At 33.4% G+C, this 17951-nt stretch overlaps 1 protein-coding gene across 6 annotated transcripts in view; it reads right to left on the minus strand.

Annotated features, from left to right (window-relative positions):
• Positions 1–17951, minus strand: part of VRK1 (VRK serine/threonine kinase 1) — a 114043-nt gene that overhangs the window by 66386 nt on the left and 29706 nt on the right. For 3 of the 6 annotated variants that reach the window (XR_004232103.1, XR_004232104.1, XM_031953292.1), the window contains exon 1: positions 5077–5194. The exons of the other annotated variants lie outside the window; for them this stretch is intronic. Coding sequence is in view for 1 of the 3 variants with exons in the window: in XM_031953292.1 (XP_031809152.1) it covers positions 5077–5095 (19 nt within the window). In the remaining 2 variants the exon portion in view is untranslated. Of the gene's footprint in view, positions 1–5076; positions 5195–17951 lie in introns of those variants that run through there. 6 annotated transcript variants of the gene reach the window in all.

Genomic DNA, 17951 nt, shown 5'->3' on the forward strand with positions numbered 1-17951 from the left:
ATAGTTCATGGGAAAAAGTATGGGGATAAAATTAATAAAATTCCTTTATCAGATGATACTGTTTCTGAAAGGATTTTTGAAATTAGTAATGACCAATTCCAGTAGCTTTTTACCAGGCATAAGGGCAGCCCAAAGTTTGCAATTCAATTATAAGAAACAATTGATATTTTTAAAATAGCACATATAAGATATGTTTATGAAAAAAATACAAGTGAGGAATTATTGTTTTGTTACCCTTGTGAAAGACAAAAGAAAGTAAAAAAATATCTCTTCAAGTCAATGAATTTTTCCCAAATGAAGGCTTACAATAGAAAAAATTGCATTGGAATGTATACAGATGGTGCTGGAGCAATGAAGGGAAATGTTAGATTGCAGCAAAAATTAAACCTAGTGACAGTGAATATATCACTTATAGGCCAAACAAAACAAAAGCAAAAACAAAAACAAAAAAAATATTTTTGATTACAGAAGCATATTACTACATGCAAGGTTAAGATGGCTCTCAAGAGGGTGAAGTTTAAACAAATTTTTGAAACTGAAAGATGAAGCTCTTACATATCATTTTTTTCATATTGAGTTAATGTCTTTTAAAACTGTCAGATATTTTCAAAAAAGTCAATTATTTAAACATGCCACTTCTAGTAAAAATTATAACATTTATATTAAAAGATAAAATTGAAAATTTTACTTTAAAAGTTAACACATGGAAGGATAGGGTAGAAAATAGTTCCTTAGAAATGTTTTCAGCTACAGATGATTTTATAATTGAAAATAACTTTCCCAAAGATTTATTGGAGGTGTTATAACTGATCTGAAGTGCCTGAAGACACAGATTCGGAAATATTTCCCTTCAAATTTTGATTCTAAAAAACTAAGTTGGGTTCATAAGTCAGACTTAGTTGAAATCAAAAATGCCAATCATCTGCCATTAAAAGTTTAAGAATTTGTCGAGTTATCAAGCAATGCAACCTTAAAACTTTAGTTTCCTAAAAAATTATTAAATGAATTTTGGTTTGGGATCAGGACAAAATTTCAAACAATTTCTGAAATGGCCCTAAATGTACTTCTATCATTTTGAACTACATATTATTCAAAGCAGAGCATTCTCAGTCATGACAATTATAAAATCAAAGTATAAATTCTGAAAAACATTTGAAAATGCTCTACACATCCTACAGTATCGAATATTTCAAGATTTAATTCTTGAGTAAACATGAGTATGCAAGTTTGCTTTTGTCTTCAATAAATTATACATATACCAAAGAATTATTTTAAAATAATTTTCTTTATGATTTATTATCAGTAAATGTTTGATTTGTATGCCTGTTTTATATCTAATTGTGTAAGAATTTCTTGGGCAAAAAGGATTTGAGAGTAGAAAAAGTTTAAGGAGTCTTTGCTCTAGCAATTCTCTAAGATTTTTTTTTTGACAAAGGTTTTGTGCTATACTGGGAAAAGAGTTTCCTTATCAATGAGTTCTGGTTATTCTAGTGAAATCATAGGTCCAGTCCATATCTGATTTTAAATTTCCATACAAAATTTCTACACAAACCTCTGAATGGGAGGTTCATCATTTAGAAAATGTTAAACAGCTTTTAAATGAAATACCTCAAAACAATATAATAGAGTTTACCTTAAAATAACTAAAATATATTTCACATACCAAAGTTGATTTATATCTTATGCTGTGCTACTTCATCAAATTGTCAGCAATATATCTCCTGATTGACTATTAGTAATTCATTTTAAGTTAAGGTGTTTTCAATTTTTTTTAATGGGTTTTGCCTTCTTCATAATTCAACAAAGTGATTAGAATGTCTTTTGTATTTTCTGGAATTTCCTGCCAAGGGAATGACAGACATACTTTGAGTTTTATATGAAACAATTCTTATTTTCTCCTCGATTTCTGATCTACAATATAAGCTCAATGTTTTTTAACTATAAATTTTTCTTCTTTAAATTATGCTGTTTGTCTTTGTTTTCAGTTTTCATCATGTAGCCAGATATAATTGAAATTGATTGTTGTGATTAATGATGGTTTGGAAAGACTTTTATTTCTTTCCTAAAATCTTCCCAAAGAATGCCTGTCGTTTTTGTCACTCTTGCTGAATACTTAAATCAATGCTGCTAAAAGTAACAATCAAAATGATATAAAAATTAGGAAAAGAGGATGTGCTTGTCAAGTAACAAAGTCACTTCCAACTTTGAAAAGATTACTGAAAGTTAAGTTCTGTTTATCTTTATTACTGAAGTCACAGTTCCATAGACAACACATACCTGAGAGAGCACAGGAAACAACATTCCCCCGACTCTGAATTATATGTACCTTTTCCCAACACTGGAGGATAAAAATTCATTCACTCAATCTTCAATCCTGCCACTTTATGCACATGCACAAATGTGCATGCTTGTGTATGCACATGGATGTGTACACACACACACACACACACACACGTGCACGCCTCTGAAAACAGCCCTGGGTGCAGGTAAAAGAGGAGCAGTAGCACCACCATCATCACAGCACTTGAAGGATCATCATACCACCCTTTACCTCTCATGAAAATCAGCATCTGAATCTCTAGCATACCAGAAAGAAAAGGATCAGGGTGACAACACCCTATTTGTTAAAGGCTGCCAACTCCCAAGTTGTACAGAGGAAAAATGGATTTAGAGTCAGAGTATTCTGGTTGAAATATGGATTCTATCATTCACATAATTCTCTGGGCCTCAATTTCCTCATCTATAAAATGTCAGGATTGGACCATATAACTTGCAAGGTCCCTTTGCAGCTGCAAATCTGTGATTCTACAATCCTGTGACAGTCTATGCAGATGTCTTTCACTCTTAAATTCCCTTGCCAGCTCTAAATCTATAATCCTTTAACATCCTATGCATATGCCCTACCCTCCCTAATTACCCTTGACCCCTTATTTTCACTGAAATCCACCCTCAAAATAACTATACTTGTATCCAATTCCATGCTGTCAAGATCACAAAGTCGAAATGAGTCTTAAAAGACATCTAGTTCTTTATATTCTTGTGAATTAATCCCCCTTTGCAACTTCCTTGAAAATTACTCAGCTTCTAGTTAATGAACTCCAAGGATAGGGAACTCAGTTTCCCTAAAGAGAAGGAAAAAAAAGAGAAAAGGACAGCTAGGGGGAAGGAGAAGAAAGTACTATGTAGAGAAAGAATATTTGGAGTATACTTGCACACATACACACAAACGTGTGTATACATGTATTATAGGATTTCTTAAAAAATAAAACAGATAAAATAAAAATGTGCTTGCCAACAGTGTTTGTAACAATCAGAGGATAACTAGAATACTATGCAAATAGACAAGGTACACAGCTTGTGAGATTTTCTAGGTTCTCCCGTTTGCATATAATATTCAAGTGAGAGCTTCAAGTCCTGAGAGTTTCTAATTGTATTCTCCTAAATGACGCCATAATCATATAAAAGTTTTGGTCTAACCATCCAAAAAGAAAAGTTGATTACCTATCATCCAGACCATAAAATACAATTGGATCAGTACAGATATCTTACAGAGACACTACCTATAGACAATAAGCTAGGGGGGAAATCAAACAGGAGGAGAAAGAGAATGGGCTGAATTATATCTGAGAAATTAAATGACATTATTAATGACCACAAACTGCTCCCTGAAGCAAAGGATTCATCTTTTGAATACCAATATTCTTCTAGTGGTGCTGTGTAGTAGTGACAAGTTATATAATACTATAGTTACCAAAGAATTAAAGTTGCAAGTCACCTAATGAGCATGGGAGAGGCATATTTGGTCACAAACTAGTCTCCAGAATATACACCCAACAAAAAGTTACATTAAACTTATCTGCAAAATGTAAAGCTGGAAAAGAAAGCACAGGATAACTAAAGTAGAGCCAATATGCTCCCTAAGTACCCAAGTAACAATACAAGATTTAGAGAAAGGTCTCCAGTAGCACTGTTTAGCACCATCCCTCCATGGAAGATTTATGGGATAATATGGATAAGAGCTTCACAGTATGATTAAATGGGTTACTATAAGGAGGTATAAATGGGCTACATCAGCATCAATAATATCACAGGTCTATCTCAAGTTGATAATGACATATGAAATCAATAATCATGCGGGAATGGATGGAGGAAACAACTCTTCATTAAGATAAATATCCCTCGTTTCTCTAATCCCTTATTATACTCTTGTGATGTTAGAACTTAAAGTCTATTTTTTTTCTTTCAATAAGTTTTGACTAAAAATATTCTAGTAAAAATACCTAAATACACACAAGACCTATTATTTTCATCATTATTTCTGTGAACATCAATTTATTTTCAGTTTCCCAGGTCTACGAGCTCTGTGATACATGATTATTCACTCTTATTCATCCCACATAGCTAATTAGTTGCCAAATCTTTTCATTTCTACCTCTTCATGTCCTTCAAATGTGATTTTTCCTTCCACCCAGTCACCCCAAAGCCTCTTTAAAGTATCCCTCTCTTAAGTCTTTCCCATGCTAATGCTTCCTCCACACAGCTACCAGACTGAATTTTCCTAAATGACAATTCTGACCACCCCACTTCCAATTTCCCCTCTCAATAAACTTCACTGGTCCCCATTATCTCTAGAATCAAACAGAATACTCCCAGGGGTCCTCAAATGTCGGCTCTCGAGCCAAATGCGGCAGCTGAGGACAATTATCCCCCTCACCCAGGGCTATGAAGTTTCTTTATTTAAAGGCCCACAAAGCAAAGTTTTTGTTTTTTACTATACTCCAGCTCTCCAACAGTCTGAGAGACAGTGAACTGGCCCCCTATTTAAAAAGTTTGAGGACCCCTGCGTCTAATCTTTAAAGCCCAAATAGGATATATAACACATTACTCTTCCTCCATGCCATTATATATTTTTCTGCTTCATGGATTATCATGAGATAATATTTGTCCTCAAGTGACCTGGGGCCACTGGAGATGAAATCTCTCTTGAGTTCTGCTAAGCTAGTACTCAGAAAGCAGATTCAGTCTGTTGCCAGGAGATACATCTTCAGATCTTTCTCAAATTTCTTCTTCTCTTACCTCTATCCTGAATGTTCATAACTTCAAACTTTGCCTAAAAGCAAACTTTTCTTCTCTCCCTTGACCCCCACAATCTCTTTCCTTCATACATATCCATTTCTCACAGTGATGCTACCATTCTGCCAATCCCACAGGTTCAAAACCCTGAGGTCATAATTGATTCTTCTTACTCTTCTCATACCTAATAATTTCTACATGCTACCAATTCTTCCTTCATAATGTTTCTCAAATCTGACTCACCTTTCTAGTCTCATTTCCATTACCTATGTTAGTTGTTAATAAGCTCAATAAAAACAAAAAATGTGACATCTGCTAAAAAACTAACAATCTTCTGTAGCACATTAATATAAATCTGGTGTCTATATAAAAGTAAATAATAATCCCATTATACTCTGAAACAATCAGATCAAACTCAAATACTGTATTCAATTCTGAGTACCACATTTTAAGTGAGAAACTGACAGACTCAAGTATATACAGAGAGGGGCAACTAAAATGGTAAGAGATTTCAAAATTATGTTACAAAGAAAAGTTTAAGGAACTGGAAATGTTTAGAATAAAGAAGGCAGAGAGGCTTAATGACTGACAAGGATTGTGAGCAGGGAATCTTGGCTTAAATGACAAGGGTACCTAGGATGGCACTGTGGTATAATAGAGAAAATAGGATTTGAGTCAAAAAATTTGGGGTCAAATCCCAAATCTACCACTCACTATCTATTTGACCTTAAACAAGCCACAACTTCTCTGGGCTTCAGTTTCCTCAACTATAAAATTAGAGGACTACATAATTTACTTCTTGAGGTCCCTTCTACATCTAAATTTATAATCCTACAATCTCTTCCAACTTTTAATAGTGTGATTCTATTCAGGCCTCATACCTGTTAAAAATACCTTCTGCACTAACTAGATATTTTAACTGTTCTATAATTCCTTCAATATTTTTTATCTGAAGTTCCTCCTTGAAGCCCTACTTTTTCAATGCACTACAGACCCTTATGTCTTTGCTACTTTCTTCAAATTTCTAAATTTATCATACAACTCTATCTCATACTCAATAAATGTTATGACACTTGTGTCGAAAGTGCAAAGGACTTGAAGGTGTAAGATATTAATTTAAATCCTGGCTCTACCACTTACCAACTGTATAACTGTGGGGAAAAAAAATCCCTTAATTTTCTTTGTCTCCATTTCCTTATCTGTAAAACTTAGCTAAGATTATTTACATTACTTAACTCACAGGACTGCTGTCAAGTCAACAAGTATTTATTAAGCCCTAATTATATGTCAGACATTGTTCTAAGCACCAGAAAAACAAAGAAAAACAAATACAGTTCCTGCCCTCAAAAGAATTAATTTTAATTTAATTTAATTGGGAGGGAAGGAGAGGAGGAAAAATTGCAACATGCAAACAATTGCATTACATTAAACGAAATATAGAGATATATAGATATTTATATACACATACAAATGTGTCTTTGCCTGTATGTGTAGATATGTTTATACATAACTACACATGTATATATACATATTACATATCTATACTTGTACATACATGTGTTTCTACATCAGATAAATTGGAGTAACTTCAAAGGGAAGATAATAGTAACATTTTTATTATTTTTTTATTATTATTTTTTTTTTTATTTAATAGCCTTTTATTTACAGGTTATATGTATGGGTAACTTTACAGCATTAACAATTGCCAAACTTCTTGTTCCAATTTTTCACCTCTTACTCCCCACCCCCTCTCCCAGATGGCAGGATGACTAGTAGATGTTAAATATATTAAAATATAAATTAGATATACAATAAGTATACATGACCAAACCGTTATTTTGTTGTACAAAAAGAATCAGACTCTGAAATATTGTACAAGGTAATAGTAACATTAAGGAGGACCAGGATTCTTACAGAAAGTAGGATTTTAACTGAAATTTGAGGAAACACAGGAGATAGAGGTGAGAATTTCAGGCATGGAGGACACCCAGTTAAAATGCATGAGAAAAAAAAATATAAAAGAAAAGCTAAGGAGATCAGTCACTGGATCCCAGAGTATGTGATGGGAAGGTAAGATGCAAGAGAAAAGTTAAGAAAGGGCTTTAAAAGCCAACAGAGATAGCACAATTGAATAGAGGACAAGACTTGGGTGTCAAGAAGATACTGGAATCTGCCTCAGACACCCTTATTAGCTGTGTGATGCTTAGCGAGTCACTCAGCTTATCTGTCACTCAGTTTCCTCATATGTAAAATGGGGATAATAATAGCACCTACCTCACAGGGTTTTGAGGATGAAATGAGTTAACATATGTAAACCATTTTGTAAACTTTAAAGTAGTATATAAATACTAGTTAATATTATTTATATTTGATTTGAGAGATAAGAAACCACTAGTGTTTATTGAAAGTAATGATAGCTGAGCAGAGGGTGAACCCAGAATGGAGTCTTAAGGCAGATAAACTACTGCAATAGTTCAGGCATGAAATGACTTATCATAGTGACAAAGAGAAGGCAGAATACATAAGAAATGTTGTGAATATAAAAGTGGTAAGATTTGGCAAGAAGATTTTTGCAAAAAATTGTACAGACAACATACAACATACAAAGGCAAATCTTTATTACTTTTATCTTATTAGTGTCCTTATCATGAAAGTTATGTATATGTGTCATCTCCCAATCTAAACGTAACTTGCTTGCTATTCTTTATGCTTGGAGAGGACCAAAATGACATTATATTGAGGTCAAGGTACAGTGTATTTGACTGTGACTGATCGGTTCAAAATGAGCACAGAAGGCTCCTACCACTGGCCAGGCACAAACAATCCACATGAACTTTTGCAGTGATGTCTAAACTTGCACATCTCACATTTTTTTTGAGTTACTTTGTTCATAAAGCATAGCACCTTTTTTATCTAGACACAGTAAGCCTTTTGGGAGAAGCCCATTGAGACATGATAAGCCCTTCAAGGGAAAAGGCAATGCCATATCTTACTGTATCCCCATGTACAATGCTCAATATATCTGATAATGATGAAAGAAAAATCTTATTGGACATATAATCTTCATACTAGTTTTCTACAAATTATCTCAGTACTTAGTAGTACTACTGAGATCAGTCTTCAAATGCTGAAGATGTGGTTGTGACATGGGCAATTAGCATTTATCACTCATAACACTAACTATATTAATTTTTTTAAAGGTGAACTATTTTATTACATTCTTTTTTCTGATGGTGCTATAACCTCCCTAATCAGTGATGCTAGAAGAAGATACTCATCAAAGACTATATTGGTTTTAAAAGATGCTTCTTACAGGTCTAAGGAGAGCTTTTTCTTCTTTTCCTGAACTAATTCATTCTAAACTGAATAATCATTTTGAAATAGAGGGGGGAAAAAAAGCTAAATTTATGAATGATAATACAGGAGATATTAAAGAAGACAACTGATAAGTCCTTTTGCTACATATACCATAGTTTATACATCAAAGAAAATACTGGGCAAGATGATCTTGTATTTCACCTAATATGGTAAGTCTTCTCTTTAGACGAAGCTCTACTTTATTTTCGTAATAAGAATAAGTGACAAGAAAAGTGAAGATTGAAATATAAGTCAATAGTTTCAGTTTCTCCTTTTAACTTAACAATATTTCAAAGGATTTATTGGTGTGGTAATCCCATTTAATAGTGAAGACTAGAATTCACCCAGAATGATATGTTGCTGAATTGATGTCCTCCCACAAAAAACTTCCCCAATAGAGCTGAGGTCTCCCAGCAGTTTTTTAACATTTCAAAACATTAGATGGCACAATCAAAAGTACTAGGTCTGGGGCAGATAGGTGGTGCAGTGGATAGAGTATCAGCCTGAATTCAAATTTGGCCTCACACACTTAACAGTTCCTAGCTGTGCGACCCTGGGCAAGTTACTTAACCCCAATTGCCTCAAAAAAAGAAAAGGAAAAGAAAAAAGAAAAGTAAAGAAAGAAAGAAGAATACTAGGTCTGAAGTGAAGTTCAAATCCAGCTTCAAGTCACTTAGTTGTATGATAACAGATAAGTCATTTTACTTGTCTGCCTCAATCTTTTCAACTACAAAATGAGAGTCGTAATACCACCTACTGAACAGAGCTGTTATGAAGATCAAATGAGACAAAATTTGTTAAATACTTAGTACAATGCCTGGAACACAGAAGCTTATTGTTCATTCCCTTCCCATAGTACAACAAGTTCAACACTCAAGTGTTCAATCTAAACTTTGGAGATCACCTCACCACCATTCCTAATTACATAAAGGACACTGTCTGAGGTGAAGGGCACATTTTTTGTTTACCTGTGTATGTGACTTTTTAAAAATCATTAAACCTATATAATCCTTAGTTCATCAATAAAATGAAGGGACTAGGACTCAAGGACCTCTGATATTCATCCAGCTCTAATTCTATAATATTGTTATCCTTACTTCACAAAAGTGAAATATGTAACATATTACATCCTATTTCACCAGGATATAAGGTAGCCTTGTGTCCTCAAACATTATATCAATGAAATAGAAAGTAATTTAATTCAGTTCCCTAATTTCGCTGCTATGGAAACTGAAGCTCTGGAAAAATAAAGTATCTTACTTTAATAAGGTCAATAAAGACAGGTCATGATAGAGGTAATTTTAAAATGAAAATCTCCTGTCTTCATAAGCAGTATTGACCTGCAAACTTTAGGAAAAAATCCAAAAAGGGTATTATGTGAAAATGTTTAAAATATACATCTTGAAAAAAATCAAAAAACCATGTAGTTATAAAATTTATGCTAAAGGATGCACTCTTTTAATATGCTGTTATTAGACTGCATCTTTGATTTTTATTTAAATCAAGTCTACTTATATTAGGTAATGTAACTCAGATTTCCAAAATAAAATTATTTTATTTAAATTAACATCTTTTTCCTCAAAGTATACAAACTGAAGAAATTCAAAAACAAATCAATCTACGCTGCTATATGACACAAACAAGCAATTTGCTGGCATATTCTATATTAGCATAGTCACCAAAACTTAATTGTAAACAAAGAAATTATGATCCAAAAGTTATTAGTATAGAAAGGAAGCTTGTAACTGAACATATTCAAACAGTATTTCAGTGATACATAAAATGTAAAATGGTCTCCACATTTTAAGATACTATTCCAAGCATTTTGCTATAAATGTAAAATTATACTCTACTATAATCTGTTTCACAAAACTTTATTTCAATAGATGTATTGTATATTTAAACAAATGGCATTTGAGAAGTCCTAAATGCAGAACTGAAAGAGAAATGTGGTAATTTTGATCTTTATCACTAAAAGTTGAAATGATCAAAACAAAACTATCAAAAGGGTCATCCAATACAATTCCTAGTCCCCAAATAAATTATATCTCCATTACCTCCCAACAAGTGATCATTCTCTACATTAAGACTCAGTAATAACACTTTTCAAGTAGAGTAGAAATCTGCTTCCTAGTTACTACTCCAGCTTGATCTTAAGCCAGTCTTCTGGAACTGATCAGAAGATGTTTACTATCTCTTACACAAGAATGCACTTCAAAGATCTGAATAAAGCTATCATGAATACAGTATTAGAGGTGCTATAGGAAGAGAGACATTTTCAAATTAAGTAAGGAGTTACTAATTAATTATGATCATCCCGCAGAGATTGCAATACTGGTTTCATATCCCACAGAGGTAAAATCCATAGATACTACAAGATTCCTGGATAGAGATAGACTGACAGATAAAATAAAGCTTGGAACCAAATAGGTTCAAACAATTTCAGTAGTAGAAAAATGTTGATGTCTGAAATAGTCCAAAATTTAAAAATTGAATGTAAAATGGTCTGTCCCCACCTTTTACATGCTATGCCAAATATTTTGCTATAAACATTAAAATAGTATTACACTGTCATTTTTGTCACAAAGCTTTATTTTAATAGAAGTATGTCACAATACAACATTTTACATACAATATTTAAAATTACACAACTATATATACATATGTGCATGTGATATATATTACATATTCATAGCACTATTATGCAGGGGGAAAATATGTCTAAGATTAAGAAATGCCTAAACAAATTGTGGTATATCCACAAAAATGAATGACTGTGCTAGTATGGCAAAACCAACAAAACTTTACTTTGTGCAATACTTTCCCTATCATCTACTATCTATAATTTTATACCCATTTCTTATATTAGTATATAAATTCACATATATATGATTTACCATATTTATATGGAAGTATAATTCATATATATTTATACAAATATACATAGTTATCTATATATTAACAAAATATCCCTTTTTTACAATCTTTTTTTATGAGCTTATTTCTCTTCTCATATCAAATAAGAATTATAGTTGTCACATGCAGAATTCTAGCGTGGAAGGAAAAAGACACAAAAGCACTTCTATGAAGCTACTGATTCCTCATCTGAAAAAATAACCTACGGTCATTCTCTTGGCATCAGCTAGATAACTGGAATGTATATTGTGTTAACTGTCTCCTGCATTTTGCTTTGACCTCCAAAATGAGCCAAGAAGGTCCCTTCTCCTTTGCCCAATATAACTTCACATAAAGTATCCATCTAGACATGAATGGTTCCATAACAACAGATATATTAAAAAGCAGAATATATGCATGCATGCATACACACACACACACACACACACACACACACACACAAAAATACATGCACATACCCCTACCTGGTTTTAATCCTATATTCTCTTCAAACTATTACTATCTTCAAAGATCGAAAGCACAGATAATAAAGAAATAGCAGATAATGCTTTAATCCCCAACAATCACCACCTTGGAACTAATGAAAATGAAGGACAATCTTTTAATGTATGTTGGGAAGCCATCATTGCAAATGCCACAACACAGCAATGTGGGAAACTGACATAGTCACCCCAATCAGGGTACAGATCTGGAGGCTTAATACCTGCTCTAACTAGCTGTAAAACTGTCATTTAAAAAAATCCTCACTGGAAACATAAGCACAGATTTCCTTATCCCACTTTAACCGAACATTTGGGTTACCCCCTTCACTTTAAAGGGCATTTTATCACCAAATGAAGAATTTGAAATTATTAGGCGAAACTGACAATCTCCTGTGTATTTTTTAATTGCTTGTACTCAAGGAGCCCTCAAATCCAATTGCTCAAGTAAGCCAAAGTTAGATGCAAAAAAAAAAAAAAAAAAAAAAAAAAAGAAAAGAAAAATTATAATTTCTGAGAAACGGTGGACATTTTATTAAAATGATATAGTAAAGAAAGCAGAATCAAAAGAAACACATATGACAAAGATGACAATGTAAATTTTTTTTAAAATGCAACTCAAGTAAAAGAACCCAGGCAAAGGGGGGAGGGGAGGAAGAGGAAAGGGAGAGAGGGGGAGGATGTGTGTGTTGTGCATTTCAAATTACATCTATTCTGAAAAAAAAAGGGGGAAGGAGAGGCACTTTCATTCCTAGCAACTTTTAAAAAGGTAGTAAAGAAACTTAACTCTCTTACAAAACCCCAGAAAATATCTGAAAAGGACTCAGAAAAACCAATCTAGTACAAAACATTACCAGGTAGCAAGAACAAGTACAGTCACTACAGAAATAATAAGGAGTTAGCCAAAGAAACAAGAAGAACCAAACCAGGAAAGTCATTGTCAACTCCAACAAAAGAATAAAAAAAAACAGGCACTCTAAAAGGAATGCTGTTCAAGAAGCCAAAATGATCTCAAATACCACACCGGAATCTATAGGTCTTACAATGGGCAACTGGGGCGGAGAAAGAAGTAGAGGAGCAGCAAAAAATATTGGTTATGGCCAAAATCCATACCATTAATCAAAAGAATGAGACAGAACTCAAGCAAATAACGTAGAGGGTGAGGTTAATTATCAGTCAACTTTACCCAAGCTTACTGTGGCAACAACATGACAAATAAAGACTTAACCAATTCATGTGCAAGTAGAAGAGCACAAAATTACAAAGATATGAGAATAGCCCCAAAGAAATTTTTTTTTAAATTACTGATGGATGGAAATTTTTTTTTAAATCCTAATTAATCCTAATAAAGAGATCTTGAGAAACATCTGACAAAAGGCAGGACAATAGCTAAAGGTAAACTTTCAAAGATTACATCAGAATTCTCCAATTTTTATTGAGGTTAATTATTCTGTAATGGATCCAAATAAAAAATTTAAGGAAATCATTATAATCCTAAGTAGTTAACAAAGTAATTATGACAAGATAAATAGTACCTCACCCAACACTGCTTACATTAACTTCATGTTTTCATACATAAGAAATTTTAAAAGATTTTAAAAATTCAGAAAAAAACAATATAAAGAAACATTTTATTTTTACTTGAAAAAATCGTAAATTATTTATAGATAAAATGTTCACCTTTACATTTCCAAATTCATTTCATACAATTACACAATAAAAATTTTAATGCAAAACAATTTCAAAAATTTAATCATTGTTTTTGTACACAAAGAATAAGCAATACAGCTCCTAAAGTCAAAGAAAAGATGTTTTTCATTTTCCAAGGAGCACTGCCACATTCACAAGATGAAAATATTCACTGGGTTCTTTCTTGTGGACTTCCTATTGTTGATTTCAGAACAAGAGATTAAGCAGCTATGTCCTTGTTCTCTTCACAAAGCCACAAGGAAATGAAAGCATAACAGACACTTGTAGTAATATTAATTTGTATCACTTTGGTCTTCTTCCCATTCCAACACATCAGTGTCCAAGTTTTATTCTTTCTATTCTGAAATATATTCCAAATTCAATGAAGATTTCTTGGTATGCTTTTGTCATTATGTGTAATGTACTTGTTTGGTTTTCTAGGTCTTGGAAGCAGCCTTCTTATTAGTCAGATCAATCACTACAAGACTAGCCAGGTGTTAAAGTCCAAATTCTTTATTGTCTCCTTCACAATCTAATTTCCTTGCCTGGGGCCCAGGCTAGCTTTCTTAGAGGCCTTACAGACTCTTGGTTTCAGTGGAGAAGTTAAGGAGAAGAGCCCTGCCACACCAAGGTGGTGTGAGATGGGATGAGTAAATCTCTCTCGAGGCCAAGGGTTTGTGCTTTAGCCTCCAGCCACCACAAAGGTGGAAAGATGGGATTAATCTGTCTCTATTTGCCTCCCAGAGCTTGAGCTCCCCCCTCCAGTCTGCTTATCTTCTCTGGCTCTGACTCCAGCTGAGTTTGTCCCAGCTTATATGCTCTCTTACAAATACTTTATCATAGATGTGAACCTTGTAGAACTATATATTAAGCACTAAGTACATGTACTGAACTAGAGAACTATTAATCACCATGCTACATTAGATAACCATTGTCTTTATCAATACCACTGAGTTTAGCACCTTGTAAGAATCCTTGTTTTAAGTACAGAGTTCTGGCCCACAACAACCATGGAAAGTATATGAATCAAGCATTTATAAAGTAACTACATGCTGCTAGGCATTGTGCTAGACACTGATAATACAAATTCAAAAATTAAAAACAATGGAAACAATTGGTTCTAGGTTCAGAGAGCTTGAGTTCAAATTCTAACTGCTGCTTACTACATGAGTGACATTGGGCAAATCACTTAACTTTCCTGGATCTCAGTTGAGTTATTTGTAAATCAGTAAGCTGAATTAACCTACTGTAAGCCTTTTATTTTGTCTACAAATAATGTCACTGAGGTTTTTGCTTTTCTTATGTCTAGTTACTTAGTTACTTTCTCTTTTTCTTCCTTATATTCTTTCTTGCTAGTATTTATATGGAAATTTAAAATGTTGAAAAACGTTAGAAGTGAGTGTGCTACACCATGAAATAATTATAAAGTTGATAGTTTTCTAGGATAATTGCTCATATGCAATTTTTGTTTCCTTTAAGCCATGATGTGACACAGTATAGACAGTGCTGTGCTGCATCTGGAATCAGAGATCCTCTAAAATCCCAGCAGTACCAATTACTACCTGTGTAAGCATAGAGAAGTTATTTCACCTCTCTGAGCCTCAGATTCCTCAACGACAAAATGAAGATACTAGATGACTGAGGCCCGAGTTCTCTTTGTTTTCATTTGCCAGTAAATGTTATTTTTTAAATCATACAGAAAAAAAATTTCCCCCAAAATCAGAAGACAGTAAAATATACAAAGAGAATCTACAATACATCAACAGAAAGAAATCCCAAGATTAACTCACTAAAACACATCATTGTCAAAATTCACTCAAATAAATTTTGTATATAACAAGGAAAAAGCCCTAATGAGACCCACTCAGAAAAAGGCAGAACGACAAATCAGTTACAGGGAATTACAGGAAAGATAGGAATATGATCTTTTAAAGAGTAGAGGCCATCCACAGATCAACGACAACAAAATACCAATGATGAAATGCAAAACTTATAAAATAATGAAAATTAAATATGTTTTGATATGAAAGAATTTCAAGTCACTCCATCATCAAAAGAACCCAAAGGTTAACAACGTACAAAGTGACCCAAAGCTGAAAGTTTAAAACTTTCAAAAAATAAAAACTACAAAATAGAACTTTTTCTAAAAATAGTAAGTTGTATTTATCTAAAACCACCAACAAGCATTATCTATAATGGGGATGAGCTAGAAGCCTTCCCAATAAAGAAGAGGGTTCATGAAACAGGATGTCCGTTATCAGAACTATTATTCAATATTGTACTAGAAATGTTTGTATCAGCAATAAAACAACAAAAAGGAACTGAAGGAATAATAAAAATAAGCAATGTGGAAACAAAACTATTATTCTTGGCAGACCATGTACATCTAGTTCTTCAAGGCTAAACCAAGCTGTTCCAAAAAAAAAATTACAAATTCTACTTAAATTATACTTATTCAGTTCCATCCCAATAAAACTACCAAAAAATTATTGTATTGGACTAAAGAAACAGGTATTATAGACTAGCACCTCACACTGTATACTAAAATAAGCTCCAACTAGGTAAATGATTTAGACAAACAGATTGTAATCGCACAAGCAAATTTGAGGGGGAGCATGAAAAACTTTTATTGCTCTCTAGGGAAGAATTTACAATCAAACAAGAGATAAGAGAGGATCACATGAATTAGAATGGATAATTTTGATTAAATTAAAAAGGGGTTGCAGAAACAAAAATAATACAGCCAAGATTAATGCAGCCAAAATCAGAAAGAGAGTAGGAAAACAGGAGTGAAAAGTACTACAAATATCTCTGATAAAGACCCGATTTTTCATATATAAGGAACTGAATACAATTTATAAAAATAAGAGCCATTCCCCAATTTACAAGTAGTCAAAGGATATGAATAGGTAGTTTTCAAAAGAAGACGGCATAAATTTGGAACTATGCTCAAAAACGTATCAAACTGTGCATACCCTTTGATCCAGCAGTGTTACTACTGGGCTTATATCCCAAAGAGATCATAAAGAAGGGAAAGGGACCTGTTTGTGCACGAATGTTTATGGCAGCCCTCTTTGTAGTGGCCAAAAACTAGAAACTGAGTGGATGCCCATCAGTTGGAGAATGGCTGAATAAATTGTGGTATATGAATACTATGGAATATTATTGTTCTGTAAGAAATGAGCAACAGGATGATTTCAGAAAGGCCTGGAGAGACTTACACGAACTGATGCTGAGTGAAACGAGCAGGGCCAGAAGATCATTATATATTTCAACAACAATACTATATGATGATCAATTCTGATGGACCTGACCATCTTCAGCAATGAGATGAACCAAATCAGTTCCAATGGAGCAGTAATGAACTGAACCAGCTACACCCAGAGAAAGAACTCTGGGAGATGACTAAGAATATTGTCATTGAATTCCTAATCCTTATATTTTTGCCTGCCTGCATTTTGGATTTCCTTCACAGGATAATTGTACAATATTTCAGAGTCCGATTCTTTTTGTACAGCAAAATAACAGTTTGGTCATGTATACTTATTGTGTATTTAATTTATACTTTAATATATTTAACATCTACTGGTCATCCTGCCATCTAGGGGAGGGGGTGGGGAGGAGGGGAAAAATTGGAACAAAAGGTTTGGCAATTGTCAATGCTGTAAAATTACCCATGCATATAACTTGCAAATAAAGAGCTATTAAAAAAAAAAAAAAAAAGACAGCATACCATGCCAAGAAATTAATTCATTTCCATTTGAACTGTATTAGGAGGAGTCTGAAGATTATCTGGCAAAATAAGGTACCACACACTAAGGTCTTTTCTTGAACTAAACTGCCAAGAATTTTAACTCTACTGCAAATAGTACAACTCTGATGGGCCGGCAACCTTGTTCAAATGCCAAATATATATATATATAAGACTATTTTATGGAGAAGTCACAGAAGGCAAGGATTCACATGGCAGTCTAAAGAAGCAATACAAGAGCATTCTCTTAAGTCTCTGAAAAACTCTGGAATCAGTTATAAGAATGGGAAACACTAGCACAGGACTGCCCTGAATGATGTGCTTACATCAAAGAAAGCACTGTACTCTGTGAGTTAAGCAGAACAGTAACAGCTCAAAAAGAAATTTGAAACACACAAATCTAGAGACATCTATACTTCAAATGTACACATGGATTACTTATATCTAAGCTATGCTAGAGCCTTTGAAGCTTACAATGGCATGATCAGCCACAATCAGACACACAATACCTTGACCTCAACATAGTGATGTCATTTTGGTCCTCTTCAAGGACAAAGAACAACCAACAATCCTATTAAAAAAAAAAAAAATAACTGGGACTTCCTACTGAGAAATTTACCTGAAAATGAAGCAGACTACCTAGTTCCCATATACTTATTTGAACAAAGTCCTAAAATTCATACCAG

The sequence above is a fragment of the Sarcophilus harrisii genome, chromosome 2 (assembly GCF_902635505.1).
Source record: "Sarcophilus harrisii chromosome 2, mSarHar1.11, whole genome shotgun sequence".
Lineage (NCBI taxonomy): Eukaryota > Metazoa > Chordata > Mammalia > Dasyuromorphia > Dasyuridae > Sarcophilus > Sarcophilus harrisii.